We start from the raw sequence: 17,401 nt of genomic DNA, 5'->3' as shown, positions 1-17,401 counted from the left end.
GTTTTTTTTTAATTCTTAAATGACAGTCTTATGTTACTTAATAAAGTCAGTTGATTAGGAAACAAAAGTAATTGTTTAATTTAAGATTATAAATGGAGGTGAATTGGAAGCCTGTGAAATGAACTGAAGTGTGAATGAGAAAACAGAATTTAGGTTGGTCTTGTAGAGTGAAATGACAAAATTAAAATTTAGAGTAAAGATGGTTTTGCTACATAACTAGGTCAATGGAATGGGAAAGTGATGAGTAGCAGTAAAATTAGAAGTCTCATAGTTGAAAATCAAAGTATAGCTGGTATGTTGCAACATATCTAAAACATAAATATTTAGTTTACTTTGCTTAGAAATTTTAAACTGTAACATGAAGAAATATTACAAATATATTAACAAAAGGCTATATTTGTATTCTTGTATTTCTGTTACACTGTTTTATATTTTCACAGCATTTGATGACCAGTGAAGACTCGCCAATTATAGAATATTACCCACCTGATTTTAAAACTGACCTAAATGGGAAACAACAGGAATGGGAAGCTGTGGTACTAATACCATTCATTGATGAGGTCAGTGCATGAAATAGTTATATATATATACGCGTTTTTTTTCTTTTTGGTTTTTTTTGTTTATGTATGTGAAGAAACTTGGCCCTGAGCTAACATCCATTGCCAGTCTTCTTCTTTTTGCTTGAGGAAGATTATCCCTGAGCTAACATCTGTGCCAATTTTCCTGTATTTTGTATGTGGGACACTGCCACAGCATGGTTTGATGAGCAGTGTCTAGTCTGCGCCGGGGATCTAGACCTGCAAACCCTAGGCTGCTAAAGCAGAGCACGTGAACTTAACCACTATGCCACCAGGCTGGCCCCTACACATATATTCTTAACCAGAGAGTATTTCACATAAGTTAATGAGCAATGGGTTTTAATCACCATTTATGTTTTGTTAATAAGATTTAACTACTCTCTTGATTACGTGCACCAAAACTTCTAAGTACACTAATTATAAGAAAGCTGGAGTGGCTTTACTAATATTAAGCAAAATAGACTTCAGAACAAGGAGTATTACCAGAGATCAAAAGGGATTCAAGTTCGGGGCCAGCCCTGTGGCCGAGTGGTTAAGTTTACGCACTCCACTGTGGCAGCCCAGGGTTTCGCCGGTTCAGACCCTGGGCGCAGACATGGCACCGCTCATCAAGCCATGCTGAGGCGGTGTCCCACCTAGCAGAGCCAGAGGACCTACAACTAGAATATACACCTATGTACTGGGGAGCTTTGGGGAGAAGAAGAAAAGAAAATCAAGTCAGTTCATCAAGAAGACATAAAAATCCTAAATGTCTATGCACCTAATAACAAAGCTTCAAATACATAAAGCAATAACTGTCAGAATTGAAAGGAGACGTAGACAAATCCACACCTTATAATTGGAAATTTCAACTCTTTCTCTCTGAGGAAGTGATAGAACAGTAAGAAAGAAAATCAGTGAGAATAAAAACTTGAATAACACTATAAACCTATTCAACCTGATTAATATTTATAGAACACTACACCCAACAACTGCAGAATACACATTCTCTTTAGGTGAATAAGGAACATTCATCAAGATTATTTGCTGATACCTAAAATGTGTCTCAGTACATTTAAAAGGGTTAGAATCAGGGGCTGGCCCCATGGCCTAGTGGTTAAGTTCAGTGTGCTCTGCCGCAGCAGCCTGGGTTCAGTTCCTGGGCGCAGACCTACATCATTCTTCAACAGCTGTGTTGTGGCAGCAACCCACATACAAAATAGACAAACATTTGCAACAGATGTTGGCTCAGGGAGAATCTTCCTCAGCAAAAAAAGGGGGTTAAAATCATACAGAGAATGTTCTCTGACCATGTGGAATTAAATTAAAAATCAGTAATAAATATCTGGGAAATCTGCAAATATTTGAAATTAAATAACATACTTCCAAATAACCCATGGATAAAAAAAGAAATTAAAAGGGAAATTCGAAAATATTTTGATCTGAATGATAATGAACACTCAATATATCATAATCTGTATGCTGGAACTAAAGCAGGGCTTAAAAGGAAGCTTAAGGTTCTAGATGCTTATACTAAACAAGAAAAAGTTTGAAAATAAGTCCTCTAAGCTTCCTACCATTAGAAGTTAGAAAAACAAGAGCAAGTTAAACCCAAAGTAAACAGGATAAAGGAAATAATAAAAATAGGAGCAGAAATCCATGGAAATGAACAAATTATAGAGAAAAAAATCAATGAAACCAAAAGTCGGGTCTTTGGAAAGATTAATAAAATTGATAAATCCTGGTTAGACTGATCAAGAAATGGGGGAGAAAAAGAGGGATGGAGAGAGAACACATAAATTGCCAATATTAGGAATGAAAGGGGAGACATCCTACAGATTCCTCAAATATTAAAAGTCTAGTTAAGGAATATTGTGAACAGTTTTGTGCCAACAAATTCAACAGCTTAAGTGAAATGAACACATTCTTTAAAGACACAATGTAGCAAAACTGACAAAAAAATGTAAACATCTGAATTATCCTGTATCTTTTAGAGACATTTAATTCATATTTAAAACCTTTCCCACAGAGAACATTCCAGCCTCAGATAGCTTTATTTGTGAATTCTAGCAAACATTTGAGGAAGAGATAATACCAATTTTACACAAACTTTGAGAAGTAGAAGAGGGAGAATCACTTCCCAGCGTATTTTATTAGACTAGTGCAATCCAGATACCCAAACTAGACAATGGCATTACAAGAAAAGAGAAATACTGACCAGTGCCCCTCCTACAAGTAGATGGAACAACTTTTAACAAAGTAAAACCAGATGGGATCCAATACTATGTTAGAAGGATAATGTTCGTGACCAAACGGGATTTGTTTTAGAAATACAGGATTGGTTTGCAGTGTGATTTAGCACATTGTCAATATTCAACATCCATTTTTAATAGAAATGCTCAACAAATGGAATAAAAGGAAACTTCCTCAATCAGATAAAGTGCATCTAAAAAAACCTATTTCTAACTACATACTTAATAGTAAAAGGTTGAACATTTTCTCTCTAAAGTCAAGGATAGGACAAGGATGTCCATTCTGAACACTTCTCTCTAATATTGTACTGGAAGTCCAGCGTATTAAGTCAAGGAAAAGAAATAAAGGCACACAGAATAGAAAGGAAGAAGTAAAATGATCTTTATTTGCATGTGGCATTATAATATATTTAGAAAATTCTAAGGAATCTTCAAAAAAAGAAACTGTAACCAGGAAGTGAATTTAGCAAAGTCCCCAAATATAAAATCTATACAAAATTCAATTGTGTTTTCATGTACTAGCCACAAACGATTGGAAAATGCAAAATTTTTTAAATAAAAGTTTTTTTAATGCTTACAGTACCATTAGAAAATATAAATACACAGCTATAAATTTAAAATGTGCAAGCCCTTTACACTGAAAACTATGAATAGTGTTGAGAGATAGACACCTTAATAAATGGAGGGATATACCATGTTCAAGGAACAGAAGACAATACTAAGATATAGCTTCTTCCCAAATTGATCTTTGGATTCAACATAATCCCAGTGAAGATCTCAGCAGATTTTATTGTATAAATTGGAAATCTGACTCTAAAGTTTTAAGAAATTGCAAAGCATCTGGAATAGCCAAAGCAATCTGTAGGAAGAAAAACAGTGTTGGAGGACTTTTATTATCTGATTTCATGACTTAGCATGAAGCTATCAAGGCAGTGTGTTAGTTACATAGCAATAGACAAGTAGATCAGTGGAACGGAGTAGAGTCCAAACATAGATCTATACTTGTTCACTTAATTCATTTTCATTCAAGGCAGCAAAGCTATTCAATAGGTAAAGGAAAAGCTTTTCAACAATTGGTGCTGAAACAGCCGGCTATGTGTGTGGAAAAGATGAGTCTTGATCCATACCTCACACCAAACACAAAACTTAATTCAAAATACGTCATAGCTCAGTGTAAAAGCTACAACTGTAAAATTTTTTGAAGTAAACTTAGGATAAAATCTTAGTCAAGACCCAGAAAGCACTAACCATTAAAGAATTGAGAAAATAAATTTCATCAAAATCAAAAACCTACTTTTCAAAAGATTATTAAAAAACAAATAGGGAGAGTGACATCAGCATCATGCAGAGTGAGATGATTCCCTTAGACTCTCCCCCAAGATACAACAAAAGAGACATTCATAGACCAGCAGAGAAAATGAAAATACACCATACCAACTCATATGGGATGCAACAAAAGTGATCCTAAGGGGGAAATTCATAGCAAGACAGGCCCACCTTAACAGGCAAGAAAAATCTGAAATAAGTAACCTTAAACTACATCTAATAGAAATAGCAAAAGAACAAAGCCTCAAGTCAGCAGAAGGAAGGAAATAATAAAAATTAGAGCAGAAATAAATGAAATTGTAACAAAAAAACAGTAGAAAGGAATCAGTGAAACTAAGAGCTGGTTCTTTGAGAAGATAAAATTGACAAACCCTTAGCCAGACTCACTAAGAAAAAAAGAAGGCTCAAATAAATAAAATTAAAAATGAAAGAGGAGAAGTTAGAATGAATACCACAGAAATGCAAAAGATTATAAGAGAGTACTATGCAGATCAACCTCTGCTACCTTTAAACTTTTGTCCTGCAGCTTCCTCCCTTCTCTCAGCCTTCATTGAACTGAAGAGAGTTAGGGCGTTGCTCTGGAGTAGACTTGGCTTAAGGGAATGTTGTGGCTGGTTTGATCTTCTACCCAGACCACTGAAACTTTCTCCATATCAGCAATAAGGCTATTTCACTTTCTTATCATTTCTTTATTCACTGCAGTAACACTTTTAATTTCTTTCAAGAATTTTTCCTTTGCATTCATAACTCGGCTGTTTGGTGCAAGAGGCCTAACTTTTGGCCTGTCTTGGCTTTCGAATGCCGTCCTCACTAAGCCTAATCATTTCTAGCTTTTGATTTAAAATGAGAGACAGGCCACTCTTCTCTCGCTTGAACATTTAGAGGCCATTGTAGGGTTATTAATTGGTCTAATTTCAATATTGTTGCATCTCAAGGAATAGGAAGGCCAAAGGAGAGGGAGAGAGATGGGAGAACAGCCAGTCAATGGAGCAGTCAGAAGATACCCAACATTTATCAATTAAATTTGCCGCCTTATATGAGCACAGTTTGTGGTGCCCCAAAACAATTACAATAGTAACATCAAAGATCACTGATCACAAATCACCATAACATATAATAATAATGAAAAAGTTTTAAATATTGTGAAAATTGTCAAAATGTGACACAGAGACACAAAGTGAGCAAATGCTGTTGGAAAACTGGTGCCCATAGACTTGCTCAATGCAGGGTTGTGACAAACCCTCGATTTGTAAAATTGTCTTTCTCTCTCTGACACACACACACACACACACACACACACATCCTTTTCAGCTTGAGCATGTGTCAGGCTTTCTTTCCCATCTGTTTCTTTCTACCAGAATGTTCCAACTGATTTGTGTATGTGTGCAGGGTGGGCAGATTGGAAGGAGTGAGAGGGGAGTGTGGTTTAAAGCCATTTTATTTACTCACAAGTCTGTGAATCAACAATTTGAACTGGGCTCAGCTAGGTGGTTCTTTTGCTGGTCATAGCCTGAGGTCACTCAAGCATTTTAGTCATCTTGTGGCTCAAGTAGAGCTGGTTGTCTGAGATGGCCTCGCTCATATGATTGGGCGTTGGTGTTACTTGTGAGCTGAGGCCTCTATGTCATCCCTAACCCTCAAGGAGGCTAACCCAGGTTTATTCTCACAGTGATCTTTGGTTCCATGAAGGTGAGAACAAAAGCTCCAAGGCTTCTTGAGCTTTGGAATTTGTATAACATCACTTTCACTACATTCCTTTGAATAAAGTTGCAAGACCAACTCAGGCTTAAAAAGTGGGGAAATAGTCTTCACCACCTCACATTTATAGGAGCTTACATATGGGGATAGAAGGAATTATTGTGGCCATCTTTGCAATCATCTACTACAATCTGCCCTTTGGCTAAAATAATTCACATCTCCTCCAAACTCCAAACACACTGACCTCCCCTCAAAATCTCATCTCCTTAAAGCATCAGGCTCAAAGTCCAAAATGTCATCTTTAAATCAGATCCAGATATAGATGAAGCTCCTCAAATGTAGCTCCTTATGAAAAGCTCTCTTGATTCAGAGACCTGTGAATTTAAAAACCAAGTTATTTACCCTCCCCCCACCCATGTTCCCAGTTTTATGATGGAGAGACAAGGACAAGATAACCACAATAAGTTACTCCTATCAAAAAGGGCAGGAAAAGGAGGCACTAAACATCACTGATCAATAACAATTCTGAAATCCAGCCAAGTAACATACACTCAAGTCCCTATACAGTCTGTGTCCCTCCCCCCGACCCAGGCTTTTGGCTTCCTGCTCTGGGTTCTTTTTTTTTTTTTTTGCAGAGGGAGATTCTCCCTGAGCTAACATCTGTTGCCGGTCTTCCTCTATTTTGTATGTGGGCCACTGCCACAGCATGGCCACTGATGAGTGCTGTAGGTCCGTGCCTGGGAACCAAACCCAGGCTGCCAAAGCAGAGTGCACCAAACTTAACCACCAGGCCACCAGGGCTGGCCCGCTCTGGGTTCTTGATGCTACCCTTTAAGAGGTTGGGAAGAGAAAAAACAGGCTTGGTCGGAAGGGCAGGTTGGGGTACGATGCTGTCTCAACAAAGGCCTTGGCTGACCCCATAAGTAACTCTGAAGCTGAAATGGCCCATTATAGTTCTCCTAAGTTGCTGTAAAGGGTCTGAGACTTTACACTCTTTATCTATCAGTCTTGGATGCAGGCTTCGTTTTGGAAGGTTACATAAACTTGCATGAGATGACTTTTCACCTGAGGATTTTTCCCAGAGAGGGCTGACAGCTGAGTGTTGTAAGCCAGCAGCACTTTCAGCATCTGGGCAAACAAGTCCTTCAGTACTAATGGGGGATCACAGCAGCACGTCACAATATCCGTGACATCCTCTATACCTTAATATTATGCTGTTTATCCTAAAGATGCTAAAATGTTTACAATTATAAGGATGAGATGCTATGCGTACATTCACAGGGCCAAGTGACCTAGAAAAATCTTTATATTTTGAATATGAAGAAGGATTAGACTCAAACTTTGAATGTGATATTGGAGAAAAAAATAGGATAAAAGTTAATACCATTGTTAGTAAAAAAAATTATAGAAATTCAATTTACTGTTTATTATTTTTTGAAATATTGTTATTTATTTTATTGTGTACCTTATAATATCAGTGATATCTTAGAATCAAGAACTTATGGTGCAGTATTACCTGTTTTGCTTTATAATCTTTTCCAGATTTTGCTACTTCCTGCTGCTTTCTACTGCTTTTCTGTAAATGCTTTGAAAGTAGCATAGATGATTATTGGACCAAAAGTCTAGGAAGCCACTCTGGAAAACAATTCAACAATTTCTTGTAAAGTTAAACATGCATTTACTATCCAACCCAGCAATCACACTCCTGGGTATTTATCCTAGAGAAATGAAAACTCAGGTCCACACAAAGACCTGTACACATGTGCAGAGCATCTTATTTGTAATAATCCCAAACTGCAAAAAAATTCAAATGTCCTTCAATGAGTGAGTGGATAAACAAACTGTAGCACATCCATATAATGGAATAATACCTAGAATAAAAAGAACTGTTGATATAAACAGCTTGGGTGAAAAAAGTTCACTTGAGTGAAAAACGCCTGTCTCAGAAGGTTATGTATTATATGGTTCCATTTATGTAATATTCTTGAAATGACAAAATTATTGTGATGTAAAACACGTCAGTGGTTGCTAGAGGTTAGAGTGTGATTATAAAGGAATAACATGATGATGATATAACAGTTCTGTATTCCAGTTTTAGTGGTGGTTACATGAATTTGCATATGATAAAAATTCCATAGCACTGTACACACACCAAAAAAATAACACATAAAAACCAGTGAAATCTGACTGGGTCTGTAGTTTAGATAATAGTGTTGTGCCAATGTCAGTTTCCTAGTTTTGATAATGTACTGTGGCTATGTGTAAGATGTTATCATTGGAGACAGCTGAGTGAAAGGTACATGGAAACACTCTGTACTAATTTTGCAGCTTCTTTGCATCTTCATGTTTTTTGCCATTGTCTACAATGCTGTGATAAAAATACTTGTGTATTTATGCTTCTTTTGTTTTTATGCTTGCTTATGTATTGGAGACTTTATTTTTCTAAAGTAGATTCCCAAAAGCAGGATTGCTTGGTTATAGGAATGTATATTTTTAGTTTTAATGGATATTACCAGATTCTTTTTCAAGAAGATGGGTGTAATTCATACTGGCAATATTTCAGTGCTCGCTTCTCTCCATCTTCAGTGCTGGGTATTATTGCTTCATTTAATTTTGGCCAATCTATTGATGATGAAGAATGCCATTTTATTATTATTCAAGTTTGTTTTTCCCTGACCCTTATTTTTTTTTTTAAAGATTCTCACCTGAGCTAACAACTGTTGCCAATCTTCTTTTTTTTTTTTCCTGCTTTTTCTCCTCAAATCCCCCAAGTACATAGTTGTATATTTTAATTGTGGGTCCTTCTAATTGTGGTATGTGGGACACCGCCTCAATGTGGCCTAATGAGCAGTGCCATGTCCTCACCCAGGATCCGGACCATCGAAACCCTGGGCCGCCGAAGCGGAGCACGCGAACCTAACCACTCAGACACATGGCCGGCCACCCCGACCTTTAATTTGAGTATATTTTTGTGTATATGTTTTCACTTTGCATTTTCTCTTTTGTAAATTGCCTGTTTATATCCTTTCCCTCATTTTCTTTTTTGATTTTTAGCAGCTTTTTTATATTGGGAATATTCTTTCCCGGTATAGCTTTTGTCTCTTGATTTATGACGTCTTCTGTCACATACATTTTCTTTTACTTACAAATGTCTTTTTCCCTTAAGGCTGTTAGATTTTTGCCTATCTTACTTAGAGTTTATCACTCCAAATTATGGATACTCTCCTAGATTTTCTTCTAATACTTTTATTGTCTTATTACTCTGATGCTTGTTTTTGTACATAGTATGAAGTTGAGAAATGTATCTGCTTTTTTATCCAGGTGGATAGCTAGATATGACAACACCATTATTTAAATATCTGAAGTACTATGTTTTTGACAGGTTTGGATTTGTTTTTGAACCTTTTATTCTGTTCTTCTGCTCTGTAGGTCTCTTGTGGTATCAATACTAAAATATTTTTATTACAGTTGCTTTATAAAAAGTGGTAGGATGTGATAAGACAAGTCTCTAATTACTTTTTACAATTCACACATTCATTCTTGCATCTAAACGCTAACATCATTTTGTCCTTTTGAAAAAAATATTTTAAACCATTGCAATTCTGATTGAAATTATGTTAAATATAGAAGTTAATTTGGAAAGATGAACATTTCTATACCACTGCAGACTTTGTAAGTTAACAGATTAGTGATCTATGAATTATGATAAATTGTAAAAATTTTGATCAATTCACATTTAAAATTTCATTCTCTACTGTTCTTATTGACACTTCAGTGGCTACTATTGGAGTAATAGGTTCAGAGGAATTTGCAGCAGCAAGCAATATTCTAGGGGCATTTGAAACAATGAACAGCACATTGGTTTTTCATGGAATAAAATGGAACAGAGTTCCATTAGTTAAGATTTTTGTTTTTCAGAAACACAAATAGTGATTCTGTATACTGAGGGAAAAAGATTTATTCTATATGTTGAAATTACAGAATTTTGATGCTTATAACCCTTCTCTGCATTCTTTACATTCAGAAGCGATTGTTGGAAGCCATGGAGACGTGTAACCACTCCCTCAAAAAAGAAGAGAGGAAGAGAAACCGACATAGTGAGTGCCTAATGTGCTGGTATGATAGAGACACAGAGTTCACCTACCCCTCTCCATGGCCAGAAAAGTTCCCTGCCATAGAACGATGTTGCACAAGGTAATGTTATTTGGTAGTTTTTCAACAACCACAAAGAACTCCCCGTGACCTTAAAAAAAAAAAACTCACTTTTGAGAGCCAGCCCTGATGGCCTAGTGGTTAAAGTTGAGCGCTCTCCCCGTTTTGGCAGCCCAGGTTTGTTTCCCGATCTTGGAGCCACACAAATGGTCTGTCACTTGCCATGTTGTGGCCGTGGCTCGCATAGAAGAACTAGAAGGGCTTCCAACAAGGATATACAACCATGCAGTGGGGCTTTGGGAAGGAAAAAAAAGAGGAAGATTGGCAACAGATGTTAGTTCAGGGCAAATCTTTGGAGGAAAAAAAGCCTTCGAATATGTATTTGGAGTATCAACAAATAATTTATGATAGTTACAGTCAATTGATAATGAGTTACATCTGACTTGCCAAGGATCATGGCATCTCTCTCTCACAGTTGTTTCTGTAGCTCTCTGCTTGGTCAGATTTTGCTTCTCTCTTCTCTTAAAGTTGTTTATTTATTTTTCTTCCCTAGCATATATCTGTACTTTCCCTCAAGAAGATGTGTGAATTTTTGTTTCCCTTGCTAGGGTCTGCTTCCAGGATTATTTGACATGCCAACTTCACCTCTTATACTCCCCAACCACTCAACTAGAAAGGAGAAAAAACAAATAAAAGAGCTCTGCTATTTTCTTGCCTCCAACCAATTTCATCTTTCTCTTCCTCATTAAAATATCTCCCTTATTTTTTCTCTTATCTCATCTTCCATGCAAATGATTTACCTAAGTGGCAGTTGGCAATTGAGTTGCAGATAAAGTGAACGTCTATCTCTCAGTTGTGATTTTTCCTTTTGTTAAAGCAAAGAGAAAGATGAAATAGACATTATAAAATGTTTATTTTCTGTGCTGGGTTTTAGAACATGCAGATATGGAGATTTATAATATGCTTTATATTTTCCTTCATTTTAAAAATTAATTCTATGTATATTTTTGTTTTAAATTAATGCAGTAAACTTCCACTCAGTAATCAACAGCCATGGTCGTGTCTGAACCTAACAGCAAAGAATCTGGGTTGTCCTGCTCTATATTTTCTTTGTTTTAAAGGACAAATTGTCATTCTCTTATTTAAAAGCAAGAATAACTCTTGCAAAATATTCAAGGGAATGCTGAAAAATTGTGATTGCTTGTAATGTATGAATTTTAGCTTAAATGCCTTGATTTGTTTTCTAGGTATAAAATGATATCATTAGATGCTTGGCGTGTAGACATAAACAAGAACAAAATAACGAGGATTGACCAGAAGGCATTATATTTCTGTGGATTTCCTACTCTGAGACACATCAAACACAAAGTTAGTGGCTATTTAGTTCAGAATTTTTTTACTTTCTTGAGTGTGAAGTTATTGTAGAGAAATAATTAAAATTAAATTCTCTGGAATTTTTTAAAGTTTTTTTTGAAGAAAAGTGGGGTTCAAGTATTCCAGCAAAGCAGTCGTGGAGAAAACATGATGTTAGAAATCTTAGTGAATGCAGAATCAGATGACCTTGTAAGTATTTTGTTTATTATATATTTATTAAATGCTTATTATGCAAAAAACTATTGTAGCTGCAATGTGTTTGCCCAAGCAGTATAATATGTAGTAACTCCAAACGCTAACAGTAGATAAGGATAAAGTAAAGAAACATTTACACAAATTAAAGGACATGTGTAATTGTGACATAATGAGTAAAAGGTGCTCCAGGAATTTTGAAAAGGAGATGAGCTGTGTGAGCTAAAGATTAAGCAAGTACAAGACCTGTAGATGAGAATATAGGCTTGAGTTGGGTGCTAAGAAAAGATTATCACAAAGAGAAAAGGCAAGGTAAGGTATTCCAGTTGAAAGGAATAACATGAGCTGTGAATCGTAGTAAAAAATAAATGAGACATTATCTTATTGTTTTTAACCTTTTTGAATGTCTGAAAGTTCTCCTTAGTACTTTTTCTTTTTTTAGAATAAATTTGATATATTTGAGGAGAAGGAATAGATAAAACTGACTGAAGCAGACTTGTGTTGGGAAATAGTGGAAGATAAGGTTGAAAAAACAGATTGAGGCCAGATTCTGGAGGACCTTAAATATCAGGCTAAAGAGTTAGGACTTTTTTTTTCATGACTGTTATATTGAAATCAGTATTTTCATAAAGATTAATTTGGTAGCAATATAATGGCTAAATTGCACAAAAGAGAAATGTAAGAAAGTGGAAAAGCCTGCAACAGAGGTTGTGTTTGTAGAAACATTAGATAATAAGGACATAAACTGGAAGTGGTAATAGATCTAGATGAACAAGACTAAATAAAATTGATAAATTTCATCATTTGTTCAAATATAGGAGATGAAAAGAGGAATAAAATATTAAATATGACTCTGCACCATCCAGGCTTATTAACTAGAAAATAATTGCTGTTTATTAGAGTAAAGAAGTTAAAATGAAAGAGTCACTGATTTGAGAGGATTAATGATAAATAATGGGGGAGTTTTAAGGTGGTGCTGGGACATTTAACTGGAGCTGCCCTGCCAACCTTTCTCAACAAGGATTCCACAAGAGATTTAAGCCCTGATATACTAACTTATCTTCTATGCATTTATAATGCTACTAGTTATGTACCATCCTCGGGAGACTTGAGGAAATAGAGTATTTTTCGTGTTCTGTGGTCAGATGAAAAACCTCAGTCAAGAAAGGCTGCTTATGCACAATTTAGCACTTGGAGCCACAGCTTGGAGGGAGGTAGGGATATACAAGTCGTCAGCAAGGAGGTGATAGCAGAGGCCTTAGGGCTCATACCCCAAGAAGAAAAGGGGCTCTGAGGGTTCAAGGTCTCAGCATGAAGAAATAACCACAGTTATAAAGGGTGGAAAAAGGAGCCAGTAAAAGTGACATATAGTGTTCAGAGAGGTAAAAGAGAATGATTCCCAAGTTAAGTAGTATCACAGAAGCATGGAGTAGGTGCTGTATGCTGCATACAGTTCAAGAATAAAAACTGAAATAAGCTCTGTGAGTTTGTCCTTTAGACAGCATTACTGACCTTTGAGAATTCCGCTCCAACAGATTGGTGGAGACAGAAGTCCAATTCCTGAGGTCTAGTCTGGGATAGGAAGATGGAAAGTAGAGGTAGCAGGTATTAAGCCCTTGGTTAAGTTCATCATTGGAAAGAAGGCTAGAAACATAACTGTAGATAGAGAAGAGGCAGCTCATCCAGCAAAATACATTCAAAAGAGGAGAGGACGAGCTAATGGAGAAAGGGCTTAAAGGCATTGTGGAGGGGAGGGATGTTCATGATAATGAGACCCCATGTGAGGTGATAAGGGATTTCAACTGGGGTTTACACGGAAGGATTAATCTGGGAAATGGGGACAACTTTTCCTTTAAAAACTAAAGGAAAGAGTGGGAGAATGAAATTAGAAATAGATCTATAGGGGCTGGCCCTGTGGTGCAGTGGGTAAGTGTGTACATTCCGCTTCAGTGGCCCGGGTGCGGACATGGCACTGCTTGGTACGCTATGCTGTGGTAGGCATCCCACATATAAAGTAGAGGAAGATGGGTACGGATGTTACCTCAGGGCAAGTCTTCCTCAGCAAAAAGAGGAGGATTGGCCGCAGATATTAGCTCAGGACTAATCTTCCTCAAAAGAAAAAAAAAGAAAAGAAATAGATGTATAGAAGGGAAAAGGATAATTAAGGGAGCCTGGTTCTAATGTTGAAACTTGTTTTACTTATCAGAATAGTCATTCTTTTGTATGTTTATGATAAGAAATGTCTAAATATAATAAATAAAATAAAGACTTGTCCTAAAAAAGTCCAAAATAGTCATCTCTAATTGTAAGAAGAGGATTTGATAATAATGATTAAGCATAATAAACAGAAAAAAAAGTGAATGAAAATTTGTATTTAAACTTCAGTTTCTACCACAAAATTGTTGTTACACCAATAGTAACCAATACAACCAATAGTAATACTGATGTTTGCTTTTAAAACTAGAATTTTTTTATTGAGTTCATAATAGTTTACAACATTCTGAAATTTCAATTGTACGTTATTACTTGTCTGTCACCATGTAAGTGCTCCCCTTTAGCCCCTGTGCCCACCCCCCAGTCCCCTTCCCTCAGTAACCACTGAACTGTTTTCTTTGTGTATTTATCTTCCATATATGAATGAAGTCATATGGTGTTTGTCTTTCTCTCTCTGGCTTATTTTGCTTAGCATAATATCCTCTGGGTCCATCCATGTTGTTGCAAATGGGAATTTTGTCTTTTTTTATGGCTGAGTAGTATTCCATTGTGTGTGGGTGTGGGTGTGGGTGTGTATGTACACACGAGATCTTCTTTATCCAGTCATTGGTCACTGGGCACTTGGGTTGCTTCCGCATCTTGGCTATAGTGAATACTGCTGCAGTGAACATAGGAGTGTGTAAGTCGCTTTGAATTGTTGATTTTAAGTTCTTTGGATAGATACACAGTAAGATACACAGTAATGGAATAGCTGGGTCATGTGGTAGTCCTGTTTTTACTTTTTTTTTTTTGAAGAGTGGCACTTGAGCTAACAGCTGTTGCCAATCTTCTTCTTTTTTTTTTTTTTTTTCCCTTCCCAAAGGCCCCTAGTAAATACTTGTATATTCTAGTTGTGAGTGCCTCTGGTTGTGCTGTGTGGGACGCTGCCTCATCGTGGCCTGATGACCAGTGCCATGTCCACGCCCAGGATCCAAACTGTTGAAACCCTGGACCACCGAAGTGGAGTGCATGAACTTAACTACTCAGCTACAGGGCCGGCCCCTGTTTTTACTTTTTTGAGAAATCTCCATACTGTTTCCCATAGTGGCTGCACCAGTTTGCATTCCCGCTAGTAATGTGTGAGGGTTCCCTTTTTTCCACATCCTCTCCAACATTTGTTATTTTTTGTCTTGGTGATTATATCCATTTTAATGGGTGTAAGGTGATATCTTAGTGTAGTTCTGATTTGCAGTTCCCTGATGATTAGTGATGTTGAACATCTTTTCATGTGTTCATTGACTTATCTGTGTATCTTCTTTGGGAAAATGTCTGTTCATATCTTCTGCCCATTTTTTGATCAGGTTGTTTGTTTCCTTGTTGTTCAGTTGTGTGAGTTCTTTATATATTATGGAGATTAACCCCTTGTAGGATATATGATTTGCAAATATTTTCTCCTGATTGGTGGGTTGTCCTTTTGTTTTGATCCTGACTTCCTTTGCCTTGCAGAAGGTCTTTAGTCTGATAAAGTCCCACTTATTTTTTTTTCTTTTCTTTCCCTTGTCCGAGAAGACATGATATTTGAAAAGATCTGTTTAAGATCGATGTCAAAGTGTGTACTACCTATATTTTCTACCAAAAGTTTTATGGTTTCAGATGTTACCTTTGAGTCATTGATCCATTTTGAGTTTATTTTTGTGTATGGTGTAAGATAATGGTCTACTGTCATTCTTTTGCATGTGTTTGTCCAGTTTTCCAAACAGCATTTATTGAAGAGACTATCTTTTCTCCATAGTATATTCTTAGCACCTTTATAGAAGATTAGCTATCTATAGATGTGTGGTTTTATTTCTGGGCTTTCAGTTGTGTTCCATTGATTTATGTGTCTGATTTTGTACCAGTATCATGCTGTTTTGATTACTGTAGCTTTGTAGTACATTTTAAGTCAGGGATTGTGATGCCTCAGCTTTGTTCTTTTTTCTCAGGATTGCTTTAGCTACTTGGGATCTTTTGTTGCCCCATATGAATTTTAGCATTCTTTTTTCTATTTCCATGAAGAATGTCACTGGGATTCTGATTGGGATTGCATTGAATCTGTAGATTGCTTTAGGTACTATGGACATTTTAACTATGTTGAGTCTTCCAATCCATGTGCATGGAATGTCTTTCCATTTCTTTATGTCATCATCAATTTCTTTTAATAAGGTCTTTCACCTCCTTGGCTAAATTTATTCCTAGATATTTTGTCTTTTTGTTGGGATTGTGAATAGGATTGTGTTCTTGAGTTCTCTTTCTGTTAGTTCATTATTAGAGTATAGAAATGCAACTGGTTTTTCTAAGTTGATTTTGTACCCTGCAACCTTACTGTAGTTGTTGATTATTTCTAATAGTTTTCCAGTGGGTTCTTTAGGGTTTTCTATATATAAAATCATGTTGTCTGCAAACAGCAAGAGTTTCACTTCTTCATTTCCTATTTGGATTCCTTTTACTCCTCTTTCTTGCTTAATTTCTCTGGCCAAAACCTCCAGTAGTATGTTGAATAAGAGTGGTGAGAGTGGGCACCCTTGTCTTGTTCCTGTTTTCAGAGGATTGGCTTTCAGTTTTGTTTTTGGGGTTTTTTTTTTAAGATTTTATTTTTTTCCTTTTTCTCGCCAAAGCCTCCCAGTACGTAGTTGTATATTCTTCGTTGTGGGTCCTTCTAGTTGTGGCATGTGGGACGCTGCCTCAGCATGGTTTGATGAGCAGTGCCATGTCTGCGCCCAGGATTCGAACCAACGAAACACTGAGCCGCCTGCAGCGGAGTGTGCAAACTTAACCACTTGGCCACGGGATCAGCCCCTGGCTTTCAGTTTTTCACTGCTGACTATGATGTTGGCCATAGTTTTGTCATATAAGGCCTTTATTATGTTGAGGTAATTTCTTTTTATACTCATTTTGTTAAGAGTTTGTATCATAAACAGCTGTTGGATCTTGTCAAATGCTTTCTCTGCATCTATTGAGATGATCATGTGGTTTTTATTCCTCATTTTGTTAATGTGGTGTATGATGTTTTTGATGTATTGCTGCATTCGAGTTGCCAATATTTTGTTGAGGATTTTTGCATCAACATTCATTAGCAATATTGGCCTGTAGTTTTCCCTTTTTGTGTTGTCCTTGTCAGGCTTTGGTATCAGGGTGATGTTGGCCTCATAGAATGTGTTAGGAAGTGTTCCATCTTCCCTAATTTTTTGGAATAGGTCGAGAAGGATGAATCCTCTTTGAATGTTTGGTATAATTCACCAAGAAAGCCATCTGGTCCTGGACTTTTATTTTGGGGGATGTTTTTGATTACTCTTTCAATCTCTTTACTTGTGATTAGTCTGTTCAGATTATCTATTTCTTCTTGATTCAGCTTTGGGAGATTGTAAGAGTCTAAGAATTTGTCCGCTTTTTCTAGATTGTCCAATTAATTGGCATATAGCTTTTCATAGTATTCTCTTATAATCATTTGTATTTCTGTGGTATCCGTTGTAATTTCTCCTCTTTCATTTCTGATTTTATTTGAGCTTTCTCTCTTTTTCTCTTTGTAAGTCTGGTTAGGGGGTTGTCAATTTTGTTTATCTTGTCAAAGAACCAGCTCTTTGTTTCATTGATCCTTTCTACTGCCTTTTTTGTTTCAAT

The 17,401-nt window shown here is 36.5% G+C and overlaps 1 protein-coding gene across 2 annotated transcripts in view; it reads left to right on the top strand.

The window, feature by feature from the left end:
* XRN1 (5'-3' exoribonuclease 1) overlaps positions 1-17,401 on the top strand; it is a 117,847-nt gene that overhangs the window by 29,833 nt on the left and 70,613 nt on the right. For both annotated transcript variants that reach the window (XR_011496620.1, XM_014852041.3), the window contains exons 15-18: positions 441-560; positions 9,858-10,027; positions 11,233-11,353; positions 11,450-11,548. Coding sequence is in view for 1 of the 2 variants with exons in the window: in XM_014852041.3 (XP_014707527.1) it covers positions 441-560; positions 9,858-10,027; positions 11,233-11,353; positions 11,450-11,548 (510 nt within the window). In the remaining variant the exon portion in view is untranslated. The remainder of the gene's footprint in view (positions 1-440; positions 561-9,857; positions 10,028-11,232; positions 11,354-11,449; positions 11,549-17,401) is intronic.

This window comes from Equus asinus, chromosome 21, assembly GCF_041296235.1.
Source record: "Equus asinus isolate D_3611 breed Donkey chromosome 21, EquAss-T2T_v2, whole genome shotgun sequence".
NCBI lineage: Eukaryota > Metazoa > Chordata > Mammalia > Perissodactyla > Equidae > Equus > Equus asinus.
The sequence above is the reverse complement of the archived record's forward strand: the minus strand, read 5'-3'. Positions and strand labels throughout refer to the sequence as shown.